General features: G+C 39.8%; 2 protein-coding genes and 2 non-coding genes across 4 annotated transcripts in view; 1 reads left to right on the top strand and 3 right to left on the bottom strand.

Annotated features, from left to right (window-relative positions):
* Positions 1-723: 723 nt before the first annotated feature.
* Positions 724-5,686, bottom strand: RPS3A (ribosomal protein S3A). The gene is made up of 6 exons (XM_007189399.2): positions 5,528-5,686; positions 4,660-4,763; positions 4,079-4,266; positions 1,726-1,934; positions 1,082-1,191; positions 724-896 (listed from the first exon to the last, which is right to left on the bottom strand). Exons 1-6 carry the CDS (start codon positions 5,587-5,589, stop codon positions 775-777), a joined length of 795 nt encoding a protein of 264 aa, XP_007189461.1. The 5' UTR covers positions 5,590-5,686; the 3' UTR covers positions 724-774.
* On the bottom strand, positions 1,392-1,463 carry LOC114238751 (small nucleolar RNA SNORD73). The gene has a single exon (XR_003624036.1). It is a non-coding gene; the product is annotated as a small nucleolar RNA SNORD73 (small nucleolar RNA).
* On the bottom strand, positions 2,977-3,044 carry LOC114238752 (small nucleolar RNA SNORD73). The gene has a single exon (XR_003624037.1). It is a non-coding gene; the product is annotated as a small nucleolar RNA SNORD73 (small nucleolar RNA).
* A 718-nt stretch (positions 5,687-6,404) lies between the features above and the next one.
* LOC103000878 (zinc finger protein 706-like) overlaps positions 6,405-25,836 on the top strand; it is a 31,577-nt gene continuing 12,145 nt past the window's right edge. The window contains exon 1 of the mRNA XM_057547188.1: positions 6,405-6,461. Within this exon, the coding sequence (XP_057403171.1) occupies positions 6,405-6,461 (57 nt within the window). The remainder of the gene's footprint in view (positions 6,462-25,836) is intronic.

The raw sequence follows: 25,836 nt of genomic DNA, 5'->3' as shown, positions 1-25,836 counted from the left end.
TGAGGTCCTCCTGTCATCCGTTCTCAAGAAGCAAGGTCATCAGCTGAACTGAGGATGAGAAAGTTGGAGGTTTGGGAGAAGAGGTATAGAACAGAATGGGTGACCGACTAGGAGGAAATACTGGATAGTGGGCAGCATTAAATGCCCACTTAATAGGAGACCAATAACCAATTTCTCTCTCTCTCTAGCCAACCTCAGCTTGACCATTAAGGGATACAGCGGGGCATTTACTGCTAGAGAAAAGAGAGCACTTAGATTTTTAAAAACCAAAAGAAAACAAAAAAAACAAAAAACAAAAACCTAAATGCCACTGTGCTCTTCTGTTTCCACTATGTTATGTCTAGCACAGTGGTTCACAAAGCATGGTCTCTGACCACCAGCATCACCTGAAAATGTTAAAAATGCAAGTTTTCAGAGCTCACCCTAAAACTACTAGATCAGAAACTCCAGGGGCAGGGCCCTGCAATGTTTTAACAAACCTTCTAGATGATGTGAGAACCACCTTAAAAACTTAACCCATGTAAAGAAAGTGTTTCCTTTTAGTCACCATCTCTAACATGTCCAGACCATTCCAGTTGAAAACAGATCACTACCCTTTCTCAGCTACTTAGTAACTAAGAGCAGTGAATAAAATCCACACAAAAGGTCAGAAAAATTCACCACATTACTATCAAATCAGAACACCTGATTATTGTCAGATTATTTAAAAAAACTGATCAGAAATAAAATATCACAAATGAGGGCTTTTATTTGTCGCCATTAAAAGTCTGATTTTTAAACAGATTCCTGGACTGGTGGCTCATATCCATCAGCTCGTTCAACTTTAGCACCTGTCTCGTCCCCAGTAGCTTTTCCAGAACTACTACCTTCACCATGTAGCTCCATGAGTTTTCCCACTAAAAGGAAGAAAAAATTGTTAGTTATAGCATACCATATCTTGAAACAGTTATCTTCAATACTATGTAGGCAAGACAAAAAAAGTACCATCATCTTGGCCTCAAAACAACAACATAAAACCACCAAACAATGTTATTTGTCCACACAATTTTTTCTTTCAGGAATCCTGTGGTTTCTCACTTACATTCAAACTTGGGCTTCTTCAGCATTTTTACTTTTCTAACAAAGACATCATGGAGTGGATAAATAGATTGGCAGGCCTTTTCTATGTCTTTTCCAATGCTGTCTGGAATCCTGCAAACCAGTAGTGATAAATTAGAATAAACCGACACTTCATTTAATCCACAGTAGTCCTCATTCTGTTATTGCCCCTTCATAGGTGAAGGTTAAATGATCTGAATTATACAGCTAGTCAGTAGCAAAATTAGCACTTGAGCCTTCTAAGTCCAAGCCTTATGCCTTTTTCATACACCCTTCTTAGCCAACTGCATGGGAACATCAGAAAAATGTTAGCAGTTTTATCATCAGACATCATCTGGGACCGAAACATTTTATCATCACTTATCCCCATACATAATTGATAGTGAAGGGTTTATCTATTCAGTGCATTTTCTAAGGCAAAGGCAAGTCCTGGGCTTCAAGTCTCACTGCCAGGAGAGAGCTTCATCCAAAAAAAGGATAAATAAACCAACAAATAACATTTACTGAACACTTAATATGCTTTCATTTCAAGAGATGCAGCTAGATGGTTTCACAGACAGAATTTAAACATAGGTCTGACCCCACCTTGTCTCATCTGAGGGTTGTGTCGTGAGGGAAAACACTTACAATTTATTGACCACCTCTTTCAAGTCATTTGTCTGCACCTCTCGGGTCATGATTTCCATCATCTTCTTGCGGATCTGGCGGACCTGCTGGTGCTGGGCATAAGAGGTCTTCCGAATCTGATTGTTGCGTTTTTTAGTAAAACCCACACAGAAGAGACGAAGCAAATATCCATCGGTAGTCTTGACATCAACGTGAGCTTCAATCATGGTCTAGTGAAAAAAAGATGTGCCAGGTTTCAATGTTACCTATTTTTACCTCTCAAATTCTAATCTTAAAAAAAGTGGGGCTTCCCTGCTGGTGCAGTGGTTAAGAATCCGCCTGCCAATTCAGGGGGCACAGGTTCAAGCCCTGGTCCAGGAAGATCCCACATGCCGAGGAGCAACTAAGCCCGTGCGCCCCAACTACTGAGCCTGCACTCTAGAGCCTATGAGCCACAACTACTGAAGCCCGTGCACCTAGAGCCCATGCTCCGCAACAAGAAGCCTGCGCACCGCAACAAAGAGTAGCCCCCGCTCACCACAACTAGAGAAAGCCTGCGTGCAGCAACAAAGACCCAACACAGCCACAAATAATAAATAAATAAAATTTTTTAAGTGGAGGCCAAGGACTCATTACACATATTAAGTATAATATAAATGACTAATTTACAGAGTTAACCTCCTTGAAGTGAACTTACCAACAATTACCCCAAATTCTTACTATCTTCCATATCTAATTAAATAAGTACGGAGTCCTCTCAGCTGTCTTCCCCCCTCCCCTCTAGGTTATCACTATCTCCCCACAGCAACCCCCCCTTTCACATATACATGCCTTTTACAGACACATGCCAGCCTTTAACCACCTGCTCCTCCCCCAATCAATTCTTTAACTCTGCAGGGAAGAGAAAAATAGGTTCCAAGGGACTCTACAATACCGACATCTAAACCTATTCCATTTTAAAAAGTGTGTTCTGAATCGTTGAAATGTTGTAATAACACTAAATACATATATTTTAAAATGTCCTTTATGTTCCAAACTAAAGCCAAGCTGAGGATTAAATATTTAATTTCACAACTATAATTTTTAAAAATCCATCATTAGTCTTATTACTACCTAAACTCAAAAAACAAAAACTATCTTAGGTACCAACAAAAACTAATTGACTTCTTTGCATTTTGTTAACTTTATCTTAGTCTAAAAACTGAATATAATACAATTATAGTGAAAGGACCTTAAAATATTTCCAGAAATGCAACTATAAAACCTTAGGAGAGTATCAGAAATAAATGTAACAGTATAATCATATCATACGGGACCAAAACATTTTGTCATCATTCATTCCCACACAAAAAACATCCCCAAATGGGATGGTTAGCCAGACACATCTGAACCATTATTTCCTGTAGTTAAACCAATGGGTACTAATGCTTTCTGTGTCAAGCTCTGTACTAAGCATGTTTACATGGATCTTTTATTTCATCCTCATAATTCCATGAGCTAATATTCTTTTTTTTTTTGTCTGAGCTGTGTCTTCGTTGCTGCACGGGGCTTTCTCTAGTTGTGACGAGCAGGGGTTACTCTTTGTTGCGGTGCACGGGCTTCTCACTGAGGTGGCTTCTCTTATTGCGGAGCACGGGCTCTAGGCGCGCAGGCTTCACTAGTTGTGGCTCGAGGGCCCTAGAGCACAGGCTCAGTAGTTGTGGCACACAGGCTTAGTTGCTCCGCGGCATGTGGGATCTTCCCGGTCCAGGGCTCGAACCCGGTCCCCTGCATTGGCAGGTGGATTCTTAACCACTGCGCCACCAGGGAAGCCCCATGAGCTAATATTCTTACCTACATCTTACAGATAAAGAAACCAAGGCTTAGCAAGCTTTAAGTTACTTTGCAAAGAGAACATAACTGGGAAAAAGAGCCAAAATTTCAGTCTCACACCAGAGGCTCTGCCACTCCTATTATAGCACAATAGATCATCAAAACTAGCCCAATCCATCCTTTCACTATAAAATTCACTAGATTCTGATGTCCAAAGGTATTCTGAGGACAGGCAAAGCTAAAACTGCAAACCTGCACCTAAATGTTCTTCAACCAGCCACTAATCCATGCAGCAAAAAAACCTTGATGATAATCCAATATTAAATCTTGAACTCAATTTAAACGAATAACTAAATTTAATTTAAACAGCCTCACTGCTGTTGCTCAAGTTCAACAGTGCCGATCCAAGAGTGCACACTTAATAACAGCAAGAAAACATCAAGGACTTAAAATGAAATCTAAACCTCAAATGCACAACACGCTCCTTTCCTGACATTAAATCATGACATCTTTGGTCATGCACGGCACAGCACCATGCACTTTAGAGAACTTTTGTTCTCACCTGCCATTTTTTGACCATGGAGCACATTTTGTCACGGGTAAGATCCATGCCATGGAAATTAGTCAGGCAGTTTTTGCCCTGAACATCCTCAGTAATAAGCTTGAATTTTCTAAATGCAACTTCATCATTCTGCAGATCAGCAAGGCTCACTTCAAACACACGACCCTTGAGGCCATCAGATGCGATTTCTATAAAACAAGAATCAATTGTTAACGTTAGGAACCACATAAGCAAAGTCAAGCCAGCTAAGTTAATATTCAAGCATTAAGTTCAGAAACCTAATGATCAATTATAAAGACCTTAACTTTTGTCAACCAAATCCACATGGACACCAACGACTTACTGACAGGGCTCATTAGAAGCTCAAAACTACCCATGCACATTTCATTGGTAATTCTAAAAGTGCCATCTTGCTTCTACAAGTGCTGTACTAAAAACAAGCCCCAAAGGGCCCAAAGCTGCAACCAAGAGCTGACACTTCCTTAATGCAGCCCACCACAGAACGAAAAGTAGACCAAGTAGACCAAGATACATACATGTCTCAGTTTAACAAAAATACAAACGAAGAAAAATATACTCACTGGTTCCTTGAGTTCTCGTGACTAGTGTTTTCCCAATATTTCTTATATTGAACATAGCTGGTGCTTTCACATCATACCAATCTTTCTTAGAAAATGGGTCAACCCTGGATTTAAAAACATGCTTAAATTTTATCGCAGATCACATAATTTTTTTTTTTAACTTCCCTCAGTCCAATTACTCTAAAAAGCTAACTGACATGTAGACACTGGTGTAAACTATTCCTCTCAGTTAGGTGAGGGGCGCGTATGTAAAATCTAGTTCTTCCCACCACGTCTATTTCACTGTGCAGGCCTGACACTTTGGTCAATTATGCCACGAACATATACACTCCCACCCCCCCACCCCACCCATCGGTGCTTCCACTACACGGGCAACATTGCCTCCAAATAACATGCACGTCTCTTCAACTTTACTGGTACATGAAAACACATACTGGTAACCCAGGCTCCTTAGGGCCTCAAGCTATCAGGAGCTCCCAGGTTCCACCCGGCCCAAGCAGGGGAGGGACGCGAGGTCCCGGATGGACAAGAAAAGTGCCTTTCACAACTCCAGCTCTTGGAAGGGCATTACCCGAGGAACTTACGAGGCCCGTGAGCCCACAAAACGGAACACGCCAGTCCCTAGTCGCGACAGCAATCCGACTCAAAAGGGGCGCGCATAAGGCCCACAAGGCCAGGGGGTAAGCAGCGGGTCCGCCGCAAAGCAGCACCCAGATCCGCCAGGCTGCGGTTCGGAATTCACCAACCCGGCACGGCCCGCGCAATCCAACTAGCATCCCCACCATCCGGCCCACACCACGACTGAGAAACCGCCCGCCGACTCCAGTACGACCCCCAAAACCGGGGGGCCACGATAGTTGCCACTTACACTTTCTTCTTGGCTCCCTTTTTACCGCCTTTCGTAAGGCGCTTGTTCTTTCCGACCGCCATAGTGCTGCTCCGAGAGCCAAAAGGGCGGAAATTAAACTCGCGCGAGATCTTAGGGGTGCGGGGCGGGACGCTCTGTCTACGTGACCTTCGATCTTAGTTCTTCCGGCCTCAAGAATATCGCGACATCAGAGAGAGGCACGCGTCTGACCGTGGCTGCGACAGCGCCCTCGAGTGGGGGGAGGCTGCGCAGCACGCCGCGGGCCGCTTGCTGTGGGGGCCGCTCTCGGAGGCGGGGGCGCTGGCAACCTGAGGCGCGGACTCCTTGGTTACCTGAGCTTCCCGTGGCTCTGACGCCCGCAAGTAGGTTTCCGTGGGAGGACGCCCACTCAGCATCGTTCGAAGCTGAACTCACCTTCAAGCCTGTTTCTTCTTCGACAGCGTGGGATTAGAGATCAGACAGCAGATCTAGGTTCATAAGCTAATTTCAGTATTTAGCCTTGTGACCTGTCTATGCTTCAGTTTCCTCGTATTTAAAATGGAGGCAGTAGTGTGCTCTATCTCGTAAGATTGTTAGGATTAAATAAGAATAACTTCTGAGATGTTGGTAAGGTTCTGTTTGTTGATAAGGATGCTGGTTAGTGGAGTACGTTCGCTTTGTGAACATCCATCAAGCTGTACGCTTACTTGTGTACTTTTCTGTAAGTTTCCTATACATTAATAAAAAGTGTTGGATTTTTTGTTTGTTTGTTTTAATGGAGTGAGTGCTGCTCATTTTCTCCCTGACGGACTATGTAGTTCCAGTGTTCCCAGATACTTCAATTTTTCAAGAAAAGTTTATTTTAATTGCAGGGGATAACGAAATACTTTCTGGCTAGATGTGGCCTGCTAGCTTCAAGTGTGACGTCCTTGGAAAGCTGGCCCATACAGGCTTGGTACTGAGCCAGTGGTATGTTGAGTTCCCTTCTCTAACTTCCCGTCTGGCAAAAAACCCTGCAACCAAGCCAGAAACCTACCCCGACTCACATCACTCCCAAAGCCTTTAAGTCCTTTAATTTCTTCCAGTCTTTCTAACCTACATCCCTTACCTCCTATGACCCTCACTTTCTAAAACAATCTTCCCAAATCTCCAATCCTAGCCTAAAATCTTTCCATTCCATTCATCTCAGTTGCTTATAGGATAGTCAAGTTCTTATTTCACAACAATGTGAATATACCTAACACTACTGAACTGTAAACTTAAAAATGTTTAAAATGGTAAATTTTATGTTGTGTTTTTTATCACAATTATTAAAAAAAAATCAAAGTCCTTAGCTGAGCCTATAAAACCTCTTTTATCTTGAGTTACATCCCTTTTCATCCTCTCCTTATCTTAGTCTTTAGTGGATACCCCAACTCTGGCCATCTAGAACTATTTAAAATTTTCTCTTGCCTCCATTGCTTTTCCCTCATCAGCATCAAGATAGCTTAGCTTCATTTCTTCTTTTACTAAGAGGTTGATTCCCCAAACAGGCTTTCCCTCACACGTGCTCCCAGAAGACCTAACACTACTTAACTTGTTAGTAACTACAGATCAATGTGTCCCTTTCTCACTGTAAGCAGGAGGGCATACAGTGCAGTCATTTTCTTATTTGTGCCCATTTCTTAGCACATAGTGGGCCCTCATAATATTTGTTGGCTGAATAGATAATAGTAGACAACGTTGATGGTATTCCCAGTCTTTTGAACTTTGTGGGTCAGTCTAAATTTTCAGAATAATTTTGGGACTGAACATGACAGCAATTTTTAAATTTCAACAGTCTGTGAGACAAAACCAAAAATAACTGCCATTTTCTATTAGCCTCATTTCATCTTAAAATTATATTTTGACCCCCAAAATAAAAATAAAAAACATATCCTCTAAAAAGTCAGTCCTTTTAAATAAATAAATGCAGCTTTATGAAAAACTCCATAGACCTTATTTTTCTTGTCTCCTCGCAGATTAGTGAATACTAGTAACCAGTGGAAATCAATGAGTCCTTCCAAATATAATATTGAGTCTAATAAACTCTGTATTAATTCTATACTTACCGTTACCTTAACTAAGTTTACTTCATACGCGGCACTTCACTAGTTTAAAAATTTCCCAATGGAAAATGTTATCGACCCACAGGTCAGACTAAAAACTGAACTTTCCTTCTACCTAAGGTAAGTCTGATTCCTCTTTCTGCCCAAGAGTGAAAGAGCCACAGGGGAGGCGTTAATGAAGTCAGCTGCATCTAGTTTATTCTGGAGAGACCAGCACCTAAGGGATTTGTCTGAGGTACAAATTTCAGTCCTCAACTTTGTCTTGTAATGAAAGGTTTTTTTAAAATAAAATTGTATTTCCCTTACACTGTTACATTAAATGGTGCAATCATCAGTTTTAATTAAATTATATTGAAGAAAAGATAGCATGGGAGGTGTGAAATCAGTTTATTGGGTCTCAACCATCTAGGAATTTCAAACTTCAGATAGAATAAAATGGAACAGAAAACTATGAGTACCTCAAACCTAGAAAGGTGTCCGTAGCATTTTATTAGTTTTCTTTCCATCTGTGACTAATCTATTAAATCCATCCAATGATTTTTTTGAATTCTGATTGCTGTTTTTTTATTTCTAAAAGTTCCATTTCATCCTTTTTCAGTTTCTGTCACTTTTTAAACTTTGTTTTTTATTGAGGTTACATTGCTTTATAACATCATATAAGTTTCACGCGTTCGGTTTATATCACTTTGTTGTTCCTTATTCTTTCAGACATCTTCAATCTAGATCTCAACCCAGTAAGCGTAAGTGTGATTGACATCTGAAGCGGGGCGGGCAGTCTTGTAAGACTGTGCCGTTAACCTGTCGAATTGAGAATTGAGTTAAATTGTAGGACACCCAGCTGGTGCCCAAGAATTGCTTGTTGGTGTGGGACTGGCACCTGCCCATGTTGGAATGGGTTCCAAAATTGTCATAACATCATTGTCTCCCAGTCTGTAAACACCCCCGATCTCATTTCCTTTTCTTCTCAGCAGCAGCCCATGGTTATTCATGTAAACAACATACTTTTTCACCAAAACTCTGTACTTCCTTGCAGCCTTAGCCTTCTCTGACCCTGCCCAGAAAACCCTAAGACTAGTTCAATGTGTAATTTACTTTCCCATGGTAGTATTTCCCCCAGTTCTTGCACTCCTCCCTGTATCTATGACCTTGTGTTGTCCCCTCTCACACTGACTCTGGGCTTGATAGTGTTTCTTGCTTTAGTCAAGGGACATTAGCAACTATGACTTGAGCAATGGCTTAAAAGATGCGGGCACATGGGGGGTTTGCTCTTCCTGCTCTTTGGAACACTGAGCTCACTAAATGAAGAAGCCTGAGCTAGCCTGCTGGAGAAGGAGAGGACATTTGAAGCAGAAATAACAAGGCCCAGCTGAGGTCTCTCCACAACAACCAGTCTACCAACCATCAAGTATTTGAAAAAGGCCATCCTAGACCATTTAATCCAATTGAGCTGGCCCAGAACAGAAGAACCACCCAGCTGACACACAGAATCATGAGAAATAATAAATGTTTGCTGTTTTAAGTCATTAAGTGTTGGGAGAATTTGATTTGCAGCAAAAACTAGCATGCATTTTTCTCTACCCTTACATTTACCCTTACCCTCATGGCATGGTTAGAGAAGACTGCACATTTCAGACTGGAACTACTAGAAATTAATGGTATTAAAGGATTGGGCCCCTGACAATCCTTTTATCTGTCAGCTCCCCTTCCTGTTCCTCTCAATATGTGACTATTTCAGTTGCTCACCATGCTATTCCTGTCCCCAACTCAGCCTATCCCCTGTCATTTTTAGAAAATGACCTTGTCGCCTACTTCAGATAAGGTGGGGCTTGCAGGCTACAGGAAGGACTCAGTGTTCTTCTGTGTGGGATGAGAAGCCATTGGAGGCTTTTGAGCAGTGGAGTGACACGGGCTGCTGTGGGGAGAATAAGCAAGAGTGGTGGAGCAAAAGTAGAAACAAGAAGTTAAACGAGATGATGGTAGCTTGGTCTAGGGAGATAGAGGAGGGAGTGCAGAGGGTGGAGAGCTGTGGAAACAGGACACTATTCGTGGAGACCAAAATGCAAGTGAAAGGACTTCTCTGGCGATCCAGTAGCTAAGAACTCGCCTTCCAGTGCAGGGGACGTGGCTTCGATCCCTGGTCGAGGAACTAAGATCCCACACGCCGTGGGGCAACTAAGCCTGCGTGCTGCAACTACTGAGCCCGCACACCACAACAAGAAAGAAGCCTGTGCACCGCAGTGAAGAGCCCACACGCTGCAACGGAAGATCCCACGTGCCAAAATACCACAATGAAGATCCTGCAACCAAGACCCGATGCAGCCAAATAAATAAATAAATAAATAAATAAGTACAATAAATGCAAATGATGTCCTCTGGACTTGTGAAGTGCAGTTGCCCTGGGTGGAAGGACGTAGCAAAAATTCTGGTTATATTTTGAAGATAAGAGCCAAAAGAATTTGCTGATGATACGGGAAGACAAAAAGGAATCAAGGATAATCACATTTTACTATAATGATTTTTCTTTAAATTGGTGCTTACCTACCCCATCCCCTTCTTAGAAGAAGGCAGAGACAGTCCTAAATATCTCTCTTTGTATACTAGTCTTGAATGAATGAATGAATGACTCAATCAATAGATGAATCCTAAGTAATATTTTTACTTTATGTCAGATTACACATTTTTGTTGGAAATTTAGCTTTTCTCCTTTCTTTTCTATTTGCAAAATGAAATAGTACATATAATGAGTTCTCATTGTAGAGGTGTTCCAGGTGGGCTTATGAAAATGTACTCTATTTTCTCCCAAAGCACAATGATCAGAACAGTACAGGTCAACAAACTATGATCAGCTGGCAATGAAATAAGGAGCTTTTGAGAGAATGAAATCAATTATGTCACTGAATACACTGTTTAGTTCAGTTGACTGTTTTTTTCCATAGTAAAACTTTGTCTACTGAGGAAGTAGTACTCTGATTTGCATTCCAGTTTAAGCTCATCTTGTTGCCAACTGGCACATTTTGTTGCACTGCGACAAAGGATCAGCTGGATTCTGCTGCAGAATATCTTACTGGGCATGCCAAACACATTAAAGGCCTGGAAAATTTCTTGAAGATGCTCTTCAGGGTTATATAAGGGAGATGATATATTTGAAAATGAGAAAATAAAGTTTTTGAAAGGACTTTAAAAAGTTTAAAGGCCACAAGGTATAGCGGAAAAACATGGATTTTGAAGCCAGACCTGGTTTCAAATCATTGCTCTGTCACCTACTATGTGACTTTATATTATAGTCTTTGTTTTCTCGCTGGCAAGTGGGAATAATACCTACCTCCTGTGGTTATTGTAAAGTTTAAATGACACAACATACAATGGAAGCCTAGCACAGGTATTAACACATAGTAGACACTCAGTAACTGTTAACTCTCTTTTTCTCTATCCAAAATAAATGTCAGATTTACTACCTAGCTTTGTCTCAGCTGCCCACTCACACTCAGGTCAACACCTCGCTGTCCTCGACCTGTTAAACATCAAGGGTCGCTCTCATTGGAGCCATTTCCCCTGCCTAACTCAGCCTGTGTGGTTTGCTGTGGATGGCAGACGGGAAGAAGGAACTTGTCCAGGGAGCAAAGCAAGACAATTGAGAAGGAAGGCTGAGATTGTATCTGTGCACTGTGATATTAGTGTCATTGCAGAAGTACAGTAGTACAATCAAACAGGATTCCTTATTACCACTGCTATCACTAAGGACAGCACACATCCTAGGGACACTCACATTTTTTTGGTTGATGTTGATACCCATACAGCCATTGCTGCTGGTTTTAGGTGGGAATTGAAACGACTTCCCGTATACTGTAAGAGTATAAGTAGTGGAACTTTTCTTCTGGACAACATTTCACAAAGTGAAAAGCTAGGGTAGAATCTAGTATTGTCACTATTTGGTATCATGTAGATCTGTGTTCAGTCTCACATCACATAGTAGTTTGACTTCAGAAAAGTTTTTGATCTTTCTGAACTTGTCTTCACCTTACTCTGTTAGTGGGAAGTTGAGTTCAAGGTCGCCATGCTGTACAACTCCAAGGAGTGCCACTCATGTAGATTGCACAAGGTGTTAAGCAAAAACTTGATTCAGAAACTGTAACAAGACTTCAATAATAGTGACATAAACAAGGTAGAAATTATTTGTTACTCATGTGGCAGTCCCAGCGTATACAGTCCAGGGCTGACACATAGGCTCGATGATACTGGGGATTTAGATTTCAAGATTTCATCAGTCTTATTATTCTGCCATCCATAATATGTTGCTCTCATCCATGCAGCCCAAGATGAAAAGTTAACATTTAGTCCAGCAGGAAGAGGGAAAAGCAAAGAGGAAGGCATGTTTCTTTCCTTGCAGAATACCATCTACAACAGTGGTCCCCAACCTTTTTAGCACCAGGGACCGGTTCGTGGAAGACAAGTTTTCCACGGATGGGGGTGGGGTGTGGGGAATGGTTCAGGCGGTAATGCGAGCAGTGGGGAGCGATGGGGAGTGGCAGATGAAGCTTCGCTTGCTCGCCTGCCTCTCACCCCCTGCTTTGCGGCTTGGTTCCTAACAGGCCACAGACCAGTACTGGTCCACGGCCCGAGGGTTGGGGAGCCCTGATCTCCAAGTTCTTTTTTTTTTTTTTTTTTGGCCAAGCTGTGCTGATTTTGATCGGAAACTTGGTTCATAAGAACTGAGTGGGATAATGAAAGTGGTGGTAAGCATATTTAGGTGAGCACTTCAGAGGACCCCAAAACAGCGTCCAAATGACTGAGAGTCATTTTGAACTGTCACTTAGGGGATAAACCAGTGGTAAAGGGAAGAAAGGATCTTGGTTCTGGAGGGAATTTAGTCTGGGCCTAGGTGGAAATATTTTGTTTGTTTGTTTGTTTTTAAATTTATTTTATTGAACTATAGTTGATTTACAATGTTGTGTTAATTTCTGCTATACAGCAAAGTGATTCAGTTATACATATATATATACATATTCTTTTTCATATTCTTTTCCATTATGGTTTATCACAGGATATTGAATGTATTTCCCTGTGCTATACAGTAGGACCTTGTTGTTTACCCATTCTGTATATAATAGTTTACCTCTGTTAACCCCAAACCCTCACTCCATCCCTCCCCCTTGGCAACCACAAGTCTATTTTCTTTTTTTTTTTCTTTTTTATAACATCTTTTGGGAGGTCTGACGTCTTCTGCCAGCGTTCAGCGGGTGATCTGTAGGAGCAGTTCCATGTGTAGATGTATTTCTAATGTATCTGTGGGAAGGAAGGTGATCTCCGCGTCTTACTCTTCTACCTTCTTGCCCAGACACCCCCACAAGTCTATTTTCTATGTCTGTGAGTCTTTTTCTGTTTGATAGATAAGTTCATTTGTGTCATATTTTAGATTCCACATATAAGCGATATATGGTATTTGTCTTCCTCTTTCTGACTTACTTTGCTTAGTATGATAATCTCTAGGTCCATTCATGTTGCTGCAAATGGCATTATTTCATTCTTTTTTATGGCTGAGTAGTATTCCATTGTATATATGTACCACATCTTCTTTATCCATTCATCTGTTGATGGACATTTAGGTTATTTCCATTGTGAATAGTGCTGCTATGAACATAGGGTTGCATGTATCTTTTTGAATTATAGTTTTGTCCAGGTATATGCCCAGGAGTGGGATTGCTGGATCATATGGCAACTCTATTTTTAGTTTTTTGAGGAACCTGCATATTGTTTTCTGTAGCGGCTGCACCAACTTACATTCCCACCAACAGGGTAGGAGGGTTCCCTTTTCTCCACCCCTTCTCCAGCATTTGTTATTTGTAAACTTTTTAATGATGACCATTCTAACCAGTGTGAGGTGGTTAGGTGGAAATATTTTTGACTAACAGGACAGAATAGGTCTATTTCTGATTCTGGGGCTCAGAAATAGAGAAAGGTACTTTGACAAGAGGGGAGTAAACAGACAATGATTTTAAGGCAAGTAAGTGCATTCACTCACACATTTATGTATTTATTCATTCATTAGTGGTAGGTACTATGAGATCATGGGGGTATAAAACATAAGCTCTGCCCTCAAGAATCTTACGGTCTAGCATGCTAAGGAGATTGAGTAATGTAGTCCTGTATACTTACACATGACCTAATCTGTACACAGATTCTACTCAGTGACACCTTCAAATGGTACAGTAAAACAGCAATATATGTACCACCATAAAGTCCATGTATAGTCAAGTCAAATTATGAAGACTTCAGAAACATTATGCATGTTGTCGGAATTCCCTGGCGGTCCAGTGGTCAAGACTCAGCGCTTTCACTGCAGGGGGCCTGGGGTTGAATCCCTGGTCGGGGAACTAAGATCCCATAAGCCCCTCAGTGTAGACAAAAAAAAAAAGAAACATTATGCACGTTGTTTAAACTTTTGCTCATAATAAATATCCACATACAATTTTCTACCCTCAGCTCCTGAAGTCTGTACTGCAAACAGCATGGACATCCTCTTAAATAGAATCTCTGCAATGATGTTCATCGTAACAAGATTTTTACTTGTAAATCAGATATTTATTCATTCAATAGTATTATCCAGGGCTTCCCTGGTGGCGCAGTGGTTAAGAATCCGCCTGCCAATGCAGGGGACAAGGGTTCGAGCCCTGGTCCGGGAAGATCCCACATGCTGCGGAGCAGCTAAGCCCGTGCGCCACAACTACCGAGCCTGCGCTCTAGAGCCCGCGAGGCACAACTACTGAGCCTGCGTGCCACAACTACTGAAGCCCGCGTGCCTAGAGCCCGTGCTCCACAACAAGAGAAGCCACCGCAATGAGAAGCCCACACACCGCAACGAAGAGTAGCCCCCACTCACCGCAACCAGAGAAAGCCCACACACGGCAACGAAGACCCAATGCACCCAAAAATAAAAAAATAATAAAATTAAAAAAAAAATAGTATTATCCAGATACATAGTGTGACCTTTATCCTCTCAGTACATCCTTTATTTTGAGACCTTCCCCAAAACTGTGATAACTGTGTAATTTGCAATTAACTGACATGGCTTCAATCCCAGCTTCCCCACCAACTAGTCCTGTAATCACAGGTAAATCACTTAATCCCTCTGAGCTTTAGGTCCCTGCAAAATGGAGATAGTAATGCCTGGCCTATCTACCTGGCAGGATTATTTTCATACTCTCAGTAAAAGTATTAATAAAAAAATACAGGGAAACAGTGATTTTTTTAAAATTGCTATAATTTCAGACCTGGAGCATATATCAGCATCCAAAGTGGTATTTAAATTGCCACCTAATTTTTCTGGGCATCTTGAAAGATGAGCTCAGACTGAATTTCTCTTTTCCTCTGCTAACCTACCACACAACTTCATGTTTTCTATTCCTATTCCTGTTTCTGCATTTTTCCTTCTCAATAATTGCTAAAATGAGAAGTGATTTAAGTTATTTAAGCTGCTGGTAGTTACACTGAAAATACAGAGAAAACAGGTAGAAGTTTTTGTTATATTATGGCAGTGAGAAAGAAAATTAACATGGTAGAAGTCCTGACATGGTAGTAGAATTATTTACGTTATCTCACTTAATCTCTTACAGCCTTCACAGGAACACTGTAAGATAGCATTATTAAATGAGGAAACAAGACTCAGTGGTTTAGTGACTTGCCCCAAATCACACAGCTATAAATGTAGAGCTGGGATCAAACCCAAGTTTGATTACAGAGATTAATGTTTTTCCTCTAACAAATTCCCAGGTGATATTGCCTCTGCTGGTCTTGCTCTACATTTTAAGAACTGCTTGACAAGACTACTGTATTGATCATCTAGTATCTGTAATACTGTATTCAACACTGGGTTAGAAACTCAGCATATACGGGATAGGGAACAACTCAGGTTACCCCTCTTGAAACACATACACTCCTTTTGTGTGTGTGTGTGCACTAAAAAATAGTTAGAGGAATAAAAAACACATGAGACATATAAGAAATAAAAATGACCATTGTAAATGCAGTCCAGTAACTTTTACGTGTGAATGGATTAATCAATCGGATCAAAAGACAGATGTTGTCAGACTAGATTTTTGAAAAGGTTCAACTATATACTGTCTACAGGAGACACACTTTATACTCAAAAATACAAAGAAATAGAAAGTAAAAGAATAGAAAAGGATATATAATGCAAACAGCAAAAGAAACTAGGGTGACTAATATAAGACAAAATAGACTGAAAGTCTACTAACAACACATGTTATTAGAGATGAAGAGGGATAGTTCATAATGATAAAAGGGTCAATCTATATCAGGAAGCTATGATAATTGTAAACATACATGCATCTAACAACAGATCATCAAAATATGTAAAGCAAAAACTGACAGAAATGAAGGGGAAAATAGACAGTTCTACAATAATAATTGGAGACTTCTATACTCCATTTTCAAAAATGGATAGAACAACTAGATAGAAGGCTCGTAAAGAAATAGAAGACTTGAACAATGCTATAAACCAACCAGATTTAATAGACATCTATAGAGCACTCCACCCAACAACAGCAGAATACACAGTCTTCTCAAATACACATAGGAGATTCTCCAGGATAAAACAAACCTCAGTACATTTAAGAGGATAAGAATAATACAAAATATGTTCTCAAACAAAGTGTCAACAAAAATCAGTTGATCTAAGAAAAGAAATGGAAAATTTCATTCAAACAAAATTTGAGGAATATAACCTTGGAAGAGTATCTCAGAAAGCTCCGAGAACTGTTCTGCCAGTTAGAAGTCAAGACACAGTTATATAAGAACTTTTTGAGACAGAGGACTGTACATCAAATGATGTATTACTGACAGTTTACGTAATCCAGATCTGAGTGTGACCTCTTATCAAGACGGAATGTTATCTTCAAGGAGTTATTTTAAGAGAATGTTGCTCTTTATGTTTGAGTGGAAATTTCTGCCAATGGGGAAAGTTTGGTCGATGCAAAATGCAGATACACAATGCACAATGGGGGGAGAGAGGAGGCCAAAGGGCAGAGAAAATTTTGTTTAAATTTTTCTTGTCTTGCCATAAAATATGAATTTTATTTCACAAAAGAAAGGAATGAAATTAGACATCAATAACAGAAAGAATATGGGGAAATGCACAAGTATTTTGGAATTAAAAAACACACTCCTAAATACCCAAATGGTCATAGAAGAAAGCAAAAGGGAAATTAAAAAATACTTTGAGAAAAATGAAAACGAAACAACAACATGCCAAAACTTATGGGATATAACTAAAGCAGCACTTAGAAGGCAATTTATAGCTGAAAATGCCGGTGTTAAAAAAAGAAGAAAGATCTTTAGTCAATACCTTAATCTTCTACCTTAAGACACTGGGAAAGGAGGAGCAAATTAAATCTTAGGCACGCCAGGAAGAAAATAATAATGATTGAGAGGAAATTAATGAAATAGAGAATAGAAAAACAATAGAGAAAATAATGGAAACAAAATCTGGTCCTTTGACAAGATCAACAAAACTGACAAATCTTTAGCTAGACTGACCAAGAAAAAAAAATTTTAAGACTCAAATTACTAGAATCAGAAATGAAATAGGGGGGCTTCCCTGGTGGCGCAGTGGTTAAGAATCCGCCTGCCAATGCAGAGGACATGGGTTTGAGCCCTGGTCTGGGAAGATCCCACAAGCCACGGAGCAACTTAGCCCGTGCACCACAACTACTGAGCCTGCACTCTAGAGCCTGCGAGCCACAACTACTGAGTCCACATGCCACAACCACTGAAGCCCACACACCTAAAGCCTGTGCTCCGCAACAAGAGAAACCACCGCAATGAGAAGTCCGTGCACTGCGACAAAGAGTAGCCCCAGCTCGCCACAACTAGAGAAAGCCCGTGTGCAGCAACAAAGACCCAACACAGCCAAAAATAAATAAATCAATTAATTAAAAAAAAAAAAAAGGAAATGAAATAGGGGATATCATTACTGGCCTTACAGAAATAAAAAGGATTGTAAAAGAATAATTGTATGAACGATTGTATGCCAATAAATTAGATAAATTAGATAACGTAGATGAAATGGGCAGATTCCTATAAAGACACTAACTATCAAAACTGACTCAAAAAAAACCAGACAGGGCTTACCTGGTGGCACAGTGGTTAAGAATCCACCTGCCAATGCAGGGGACACAGGTTTGAGCCCTGCTCCGGAAGATCCCACATGCCGCAGAGCAACTAAGCCCATGTGCCACAACTACTGAAGCCTGTGCGACTAGAGCCCGTGCTCTGCAACAAGAGAAGCCACTGCAGTGAGAAGCCTGTGCACCACAAAGAAGAGCAACCCCTGCTCGCCGCAACCAGAGAAAAGCCCGCGTGTAGCAACGAAGACCCAACACATCCCAAAAAAAGAGAAAGAAACAGACAATCTTAAGAGACCCAAAACAAACATATTAAATTAGTAATAAAAAGTCTACCCACAAAGAAAAGCCAGGACCCAGATGGCTTCACTGATGTATTCTACTGAACATTTAAAGAAGAATTAGTACCAATTCATCACAAACTCTTGCAAAAAATAGATGAGGGAACATTTCCCAACTTATCCTATGAGGCCAGTGTTATTCTGATTAAAAAAACTAGACAAAGCTATCACAAAAGGAAAACTAAAACCCCATATCTCTTATGAATATGAATGCAAAAATCCTCAACAAAATACCAGCAAATCAAATTCAGTAACATATAAAAAGAATTATACACCATGACCAAATGGGATATATTTCAGGAATGTGAGATTGGTTTAATCCCCAAAATCAATAAATGTAATACACCATATCAGCACAACTAAAAGGGAAAACCAAAACGAAAAAACAACCTATGAACTAGGAGAAAATATTTGCAAACGATGCCATCGACAACGGCTTAATTTCCAAAATATACAAACAGCTCATACAACTCAATAACAAAAAAAACCAAACAACCCAATCAAAAATGGGCAGAAGGCCTAAATAGACATTTCTCCAAAGAAGACATACAGATGTCCAAGAGTCACATGAAAAGATGCTTGACATCACTAGTTATTAGAGAAAAGGGAAGCCTCCTACATTGTTGGTGGGAGTGTAAATTGGTGCAGCCACTAAGGAAAACAGTATGGAGGTTTCTTAAAAAACTAAAAATAGAGTTGCCATACGATCCAGCAATCCCACTCCTGGGCATATACCTAGAAAAGATGAAAGTTCTAATTGGAAAAGTTACATGTACCCCCAATGTTCATGGCAGCACTATTTACAATAGCCAAGACATGGAAACAACCTAAGTGTCCATCAACAGATGAATGGATAAAGAAGATGTGGCATTTATATACAATGGAATATTACTCAGCAGTAAAAAAGAATGAAATAATGCCATTTGCAGCAACGTGGATGGACCTAGAGACTATCATACTAAGCAAAGTAAGTCAGAAAGAAAAAGACAGATACCATATGATATCACTTATATGTGGAATCTAAACTCTGACACAAATGAACTCATCTGTAAAACAGAAACAGACTCACAGACATAGAGAACAGACTTGTGGTTGCAGGGGGGTGGGGGGGAGGGATGGATCGAGAGTATGGGATTAGCTGATGCAAACTATTATATATAAATGGATAAACAACAAGGTCCTACTGTATAGCACAGGGAACTATATTCAATATCTTATTAAAAAAAGACTATAATGGAAAAGAATAAAAAAAAGAATGTAGATCTCTACATATATTTATGTATAACTGAATAACTTTGCTGTATACCTGAAACTAACACAATATTGTAAATCAACTGTACTTCAAGAAAAACAAAAGCAAAAACCACATGATCATCTCAATAGAAGGAGAAAAAGCATTGACAAAAATCCAACACCTTTTCATGACAGAAACACTTAACAAACTAGTAATAGAAGGAAACTTCCTCAACCTGATAAGAGCACCTATGAAAAGCCCGTAGCCAACAGTATACTTAATGGTAAAAGACTGTATGAATTTCCCCTAAGGTCAGAAATAAGACAAGGATGTCCACTCTTGCTACTTCTACTCAACATTATGCTAGAGGTTCTAGCAGGAAAATTAAGCAAGAGAAAGAAACAAATGGAATTCAGATCGGAAAGGAAGAGTAAAACCATATTCACAGATGACATGATCTTGTATACAGAGAATCAAAAGAAAGCAAGTGTACAAGCAAAAACTTGCTCACAAATATTCATAGCAGCACTACTCACAGTAGCCGGAAGGTGGAAATAATCCACATGTCCATCAACAGATAAATGGAGAAACAAAAGATGGTATAACCATACAGTACAACATTATTCCGCCAAAAAAAAAAAGGTGCATGCTACAACATAGAGGAATCTTGTAAACATTATCCTAAGTGAAAGAATTGAGACACAAAAGGCCAAATATTATATGATTCCATTTATTGAAATAACCAGAGTTGGCAAATCCTTAAAGACATAAAACAGATTAGTGGTTCCCTAGGGTGGGAGGTAGGGGGAGAGGGAAACAAGGAGTGACTGTTTAATGGGTACAGGATTTCCTTTCTGGATGATGAAAATATTCAGGAACTAGATAGTGGTGATGGCTGTATAAATTGTGAATACATTACATGTCACTAATGGTAAATTTTTTTGTTATGTATATTTTACCACAACAATAATAATAAAAACAAAGCACATATACCTACCATCCAGTTTAAGAAATAAAACTTTTCAAATATAAAAAAGGCAGGGCTTCCCTGGTGGCGCAGTGGTTAAGAATCTGCCTGCCAATGCAGGGGACACGGGTTCGAGCCCTGGTCTGGGAAGATCCCACATGCCGCGGAGCAACTAGGCCCGCGAGCCACAGCTACTGAGCCTGCGCGTCTGGAGCCTGTGCTCCCAACAAGAGAGGCCGCGATAGTGAGAGAGGCCCGCGCACCGCGATGAAGAGTGGCCCATGAAGAGTGGCCCCCGCTTGACGCAACTAGAGAAAGCCCTCGCACAGAAACGAAGACTCAACACAGCCTAAATAAATAAATAAATAAATTAAAAAAAAATAAAAAATAAAAAATAAAAAAGGCAAACTGACTTCAACAACAAAAATGGATTAATGTTTAAAAAAAAACTGTCGATGAAAAATTAATCAGTCGATCTAAGAAAGAAATGGAAAATTTTATTTGAGCCAAATTGAGGATTATAACCCAGGAAGGGCCTCTCAGAGAGCTCCGAGAACTGTTCTACCCATTAGAGATCAAAACGCAGTTGTGTAAGGTTTTTTTTGAGACAGAGGGCATACATTAAATGATGTATTACTGACAGTTTACATAACCCAGATCTGCAAGTACAAAGTGGTGGGTCATTGTGACCCCTTACAAGAGCAAGAAGGAATGTTATCTTTTAAGGAGTCATCTTGTTGATGCCAGGGGAATGTTGCCCTTTATGGTTGAGCAGGTATTTCTGCTGATGGGGGAGGTTTGGCCACTGCATGATGCAGATACACAATATACAGTAGAGGGGAGGGAGGAGGCCAAAGGGCAGAGAAAATGTTTTATGCTTAAATTTTTCTTTTCTTGCATAAAATAAAATAACAATTTTATTTCACAAAACAAAAGCAAGTTAGAGCCTCTTACTTCAAACATTATAGTATGCCAAATACCAAAATAATACGGTTCAGAGTTCCTTTGGTAGGTTGTGGGGATCCATCATTTATTGAGCAATAAAGTGAGACAATCAGAACTCTGCTTTAGGAAATCTATCTGGCATCACAAATTTGATAGGAGGGAGATGGACGGAAGGCACAAGACCCCTTGCAGTGGTCTCAGCTACTTGAGGCACTAAATTGGGCATGGTAGGAATGGAAAGAAACATATGAAAGCCTGTATTTGCCCTTTTGTCTTTTTTTTTTTAATGTTTATGGAGTATAGTTGATTTACAAATGTATTAGTTTCAGGTGTACAGCAAAATGAATACATATATGTATTTATATACGTATATCCACTCTTTCTTTTTTTTTTTTAGATGCTTTTCCCATATAGGCCATTACAGAGTATTGAGTAGAGTTCCCTGTGTTATACAGCAGGTTCTTATTAGTTATCTATTTTATATATAGTAGTATGTATATGTCAATCCTAATCTCGCAATTTATTCCCCCTGCCTTATCCCCTGGTAACCATAAGTTTGTTTTCTATATCTGTGATTCTACTTCTGTTTTGTAAATAAGTTCATTTGTACCCCTTTTTTTAGATTCCACATATCCACTGCACCTACAATCAGACTTCTGTTATAGCAGGAGACAGCAGACCAGAATATATATATAGCAGTACCCCTCTAGATACAAGCATATCTAGAGCTTCCCCAAAGAAAACATCAGACCAGGAAATATCAGGCAGCCTAAGATTTTTTTTTTTGTTAGGCAAGGAGTTGACGATGTTTGTTTTCTTAGTCTATATCCAACTGGCCTAAAATAAGCAGTAGCTACCATGTACTGATCATTAGCTAACTGAATCATACATATTTTCTAATTAGCTCACTTAATCCTTTTTTACCAACTAAGTAGTGCAGTGAGAACTACTTAGGTCCATCTTATGGATGAGTAAACTGGGATTCAAAGAAAACAAGAAACTTGTCCTTTAAGGTATGGTGAGTTGGACTTCACACCTGACTCCAAAGCCTGTACTCTCAGGAAGGAAAAAAAAAAAAAAGTTAAAATTGAGAGGCATGGTGTTTTTGCTGTTCTATTCATGTGTCTATTCCACCTGAGCTTATCATAGTCTTCTTTGAAAAGGGTCAGGATAAACTTACCCACTTTCCGGAAGTTTGAACCTATTTATTTTAATCAGTCCTTTGGGAACTCACAAAAAGACTTATGTACATCTCTTCCAAGAATGTTAAGCTGTTGCATTATCGTCTCAGAAGGATAAAGCCACAGGTTAAGGTCACGCTCCTGAGGTTGGGGGTGAGGGCCTCCACTAAGGAGCTGGCCTTTACTGTACTAAGTATCAGAGAAGAGGTGGGAACTGAAACAGGAAACCAGAGACTAGATGGCCAGGAGGGGGAACTGCAGGTATTTGGCTGGGAGTTACTCAGTTGTTTACTTGAGAATTCATTTCAAGTCCCTCCTGGAAGGAAAGGAAAAGATGACCTTTGCGGCTGGAGGCAGCCAGGCCTAGGCACCAAAGCTGAAGATGAATGAGTCTTATCTTAACAAAAGATCTTCCAGGCTCATGTTACTCATGTTGTTCATTTCCCTCTTATCATCCCTCAGCCTCTGGTAAAATCTTATTTAAATTAACTAGGCCACAGAGAATTAAGAGAAGAGCTCCGTCTACTTTAGACCAGAGGCTAAAAGGGGGAACAAGAGTGGGGAGTTCAGCAGCCTACCCATGTCTCACCATTGTGCACCAGTGGTGTCCTTCCCCCCACTGCCTGTTGTGGAGGAACAGAGAGGTGATTTGTTTTAAGGAATCAGGGGTTCCTTATCCCTTTACCTTAGAACAATGTTTTTCAAACTGCAGGTCAGACCCATTAGTAGGTTATGGAATCAATTTAGTGAGTGTCAATCAGCACTTGTTTCTAAATGAAATGGAATAGGATTGGCATGTACTTATAAAGTTTAACTATGGTTCTGTGAGTTTTTGTTTCAGTTTTAGAAAATATAAAGTGGTGCGTGGGTATTGGTCACCATGTAAAATGTATTTCTTACTGTGCATCATGATCAGAACAGTTTGAATACCACTGCTATAAGTATCAATATTTATCTAATGAAATCAGAGTTATCAAGGGAAAAAAAAATGGGTCCTTATATTTCATTGTATTTTTCTTGCACTTCAGAATTTCAGAGGTTTTTCCCTTTAACACATGTAAAAAATAACCTCACTTTAACAAATTCTTTTGGGTGCTTTCATTCAGGAATTTTGCACTATTTAATAGTTCACAGCTCTGTCAACTCCTTTGTTTGGCCTGCCAGGAATGAAAGACACAAAACTGCTAGTGAGCTTAGGTGCCTGGAAATAGTGATCTTTGGTGGGACTTGAACTTCTTTAACCTCTTCACTTCCTTTAAGAGTGAAAGGTATACGCCCTCCCCTGTTGCATCTGTGGCGTAGTTCACCCAGGCCTGCTGCTGGACAGGTACACTGTGACTCTTCACCTGAAATTGCTACTCATCACCGCCTAATTGCTTGGTCCTTGTAGTCTTTATTGTGATGCTAGATAAGTGTCATTGTATAATTTAACTACCTGTCTTTCTGGAATTAAGACAGGTTACAATGTCCCCTCTTGTACCCCCTGCTCCCTTGAGTTCAATAATAAATATTTATACCATTAATTCTAAACCTTAATCATACTGACTTACATGTGATTAAACTGTTTCACACGTGTATGCCATAGTTAATGTGAATTCATTTCTCTCCCAGACATTTTTCATCACTTTATAAGTTTGGTTTACAAGCCAAGTACTCAGATATCTGTTTCCTTCTAGGTCATCGCAGAAGGACAGTAGTACCTCAGTCATGGGTCATGGCTTGGGAGAATAAAAAAGTTCTTTACCAAAGCAGATGAGCAAAAAGATTAGGTAGTATCTCTTTAGTGATAGCAGTCAATAATTATAACTTATAATAATTTACAATTTAAGGGGAAACTGAGGAAATCCCAACAAAAGCAAAATCTTAGTATAAATAGTTAACTCTGACATTTAATCCATCCTAGATGACCAGTCTAAACCAATCATGGTTATTCTATTCCTTTGTCAGTAATTGGTTCCAAATTAGGTGTGTGACCACTTGTGCCAGGGTTCTTAGATATACTTCCTCACTCCTAAGAGTGGTCTTCTTTCTCTGGATATTGGCATGTCTGGGTTGTGATGCCAAGAACTTTTGCTATCATCTTTCTCTTGCCCGAGGATGAAGCTGTTACTTGAAGGATGAAGCTCTGTCAGAAGGATGACAGAGTAAAGGTTGGAAGAGCCTTGGATCCTTCATGACATTGTTATGCAACGGCATCTATCAACCTTGCCCTACCTCTGAACTTCCTAGTTATATGACATAATAAATTTCCTTATTGTTTGAGTATTATTCACAGTGTGAATGGGTTTTATTAATTATTTACAGACAAATCATTCTAACTGTACTAATGAATGTTAGTGCCAGTTGGTAACACTGATTTTCCCCAAATGCTGGTAAAATGCTTTCTTCACCACATCCCAAATTTTCTAGCAAAGTTAGAGAACCCTTTGGAGAATATACATGGCTCCAAATTTTTTAGAAACTCTAAAATTTTTAGAAACTCTCCCAGGTACCCAGCCCTCAATGTCTTGTCAGGATTAGTTTATGTCAAAAGCTGCTATTCTCTTCCTTTCAGCCAAGTACTCCACTGACCTCCATTGCAGACTCAGACCAGGTTTGAGAACTTAATTCTTTCCTTAACAGGAAGCATACAAAAGTTCCCAGCTATCAAGATGCTGCATATTGTTTGTGCCTGTATCTGTTACTTAAACTCTGCGTAAGTTCTGAACTCTTTTGACTAGACTGCTTGACTAGGTTTCTGACTCCATATTTCCTTTCTTCTTTCCTGTGTTACTGACACACATTGAAGAGACTACTTCCAACTTTACCTTCACCAGCTCCCCTGTTGTTTAAACCTCACTTGCCTACCTGAATTCCTTATTCATTCCTTGTGTGTCTTGCAGTGTCTCTGTGTTTCTTTAAACCATGGTAAAATGTATTTACAAGAGGGGAATGAATAACCCAAAGTACATCAGAGAAGTCTGAGCAGGAGTGACTACAGTAGTGGTTCATAGTTTCTCATGCCCATTTTCTTTAAGTTAAGAATTTATAAGCTGTTACGGTTGAATGCTCTGCACGAACTGTTGTAAAAGTTTCACATGTATATTGAATTTAGTTTCTTTAACTACCAAAGATTCCAGAGAGAGAGGAGAAATTAACCAGAGAGGTTTATTTCAAGAGCAACTTTTGTTAATTAAAATATCGTTAGAAATAGTTCAGTACATAAAGTTAATAACTTCTTTAATATAGCCATTTGTCATTTATAGACACCAACCCATTAACCTGAGTAATCAACTCTGGTTTTGCTTCAGTTCCACTTAGTAGGTTTAGGGGTAAGCACAGATTTTTCTCTGGCTTGTGTTTGTAAAATAACTTCTTGCAATCTGCTTTATGTGCATTTACACATATGAAAAGAAATCAAAATATATTACAGAGCCTTTATTCTTATATATTAACT

Source organism: Balaenoptera acutorostrata, chromosome 5, assembly GCF_949987535.1.
Source record: "Balaenoptera acutorostrata chromosome 5, mBalAcu1.1, whole genome shotgun sequence".
NCBI lineage: Eukaryota > Metazoa > Chordata > Mammalia > Artiodactyla > Balaenopteridae > Balaenoptera > Balaenoptera acutorostrata.
Note: the sequence above shows the minus strand (reverse complement) of the source record. Positions and strands in the feature narration are given on the sequence as shown.

What these genes read in the sequence shown, in the direction of transcription:
- RPS3A (XM_007189399.2), bottom strand. Translation starts at nt 5,589, where the DNA reads ATGGCGGTCGGAAAGAACAAGCGCCTTACGAAAGGCGGTAAAAAGGGA. An exon ending in AAGGGAGCCAAGAAGAAAGT is followed by an intron (nt 4,764 to 5,527) that starts GTAAGTGGCAAC and finishes TTTTAAATCCAG; the next exon opens with GGTTGACCCATTTTCTAAGA. An exon ending in CACGAGAACTCAAGGAACCA is followed by an intron (nt 4,267 to 4,659) that starts GTGAGTATATTT and finishes CTTGTTTTATAG; the next exon opens with AAATCGCATCTGATGGCCTC.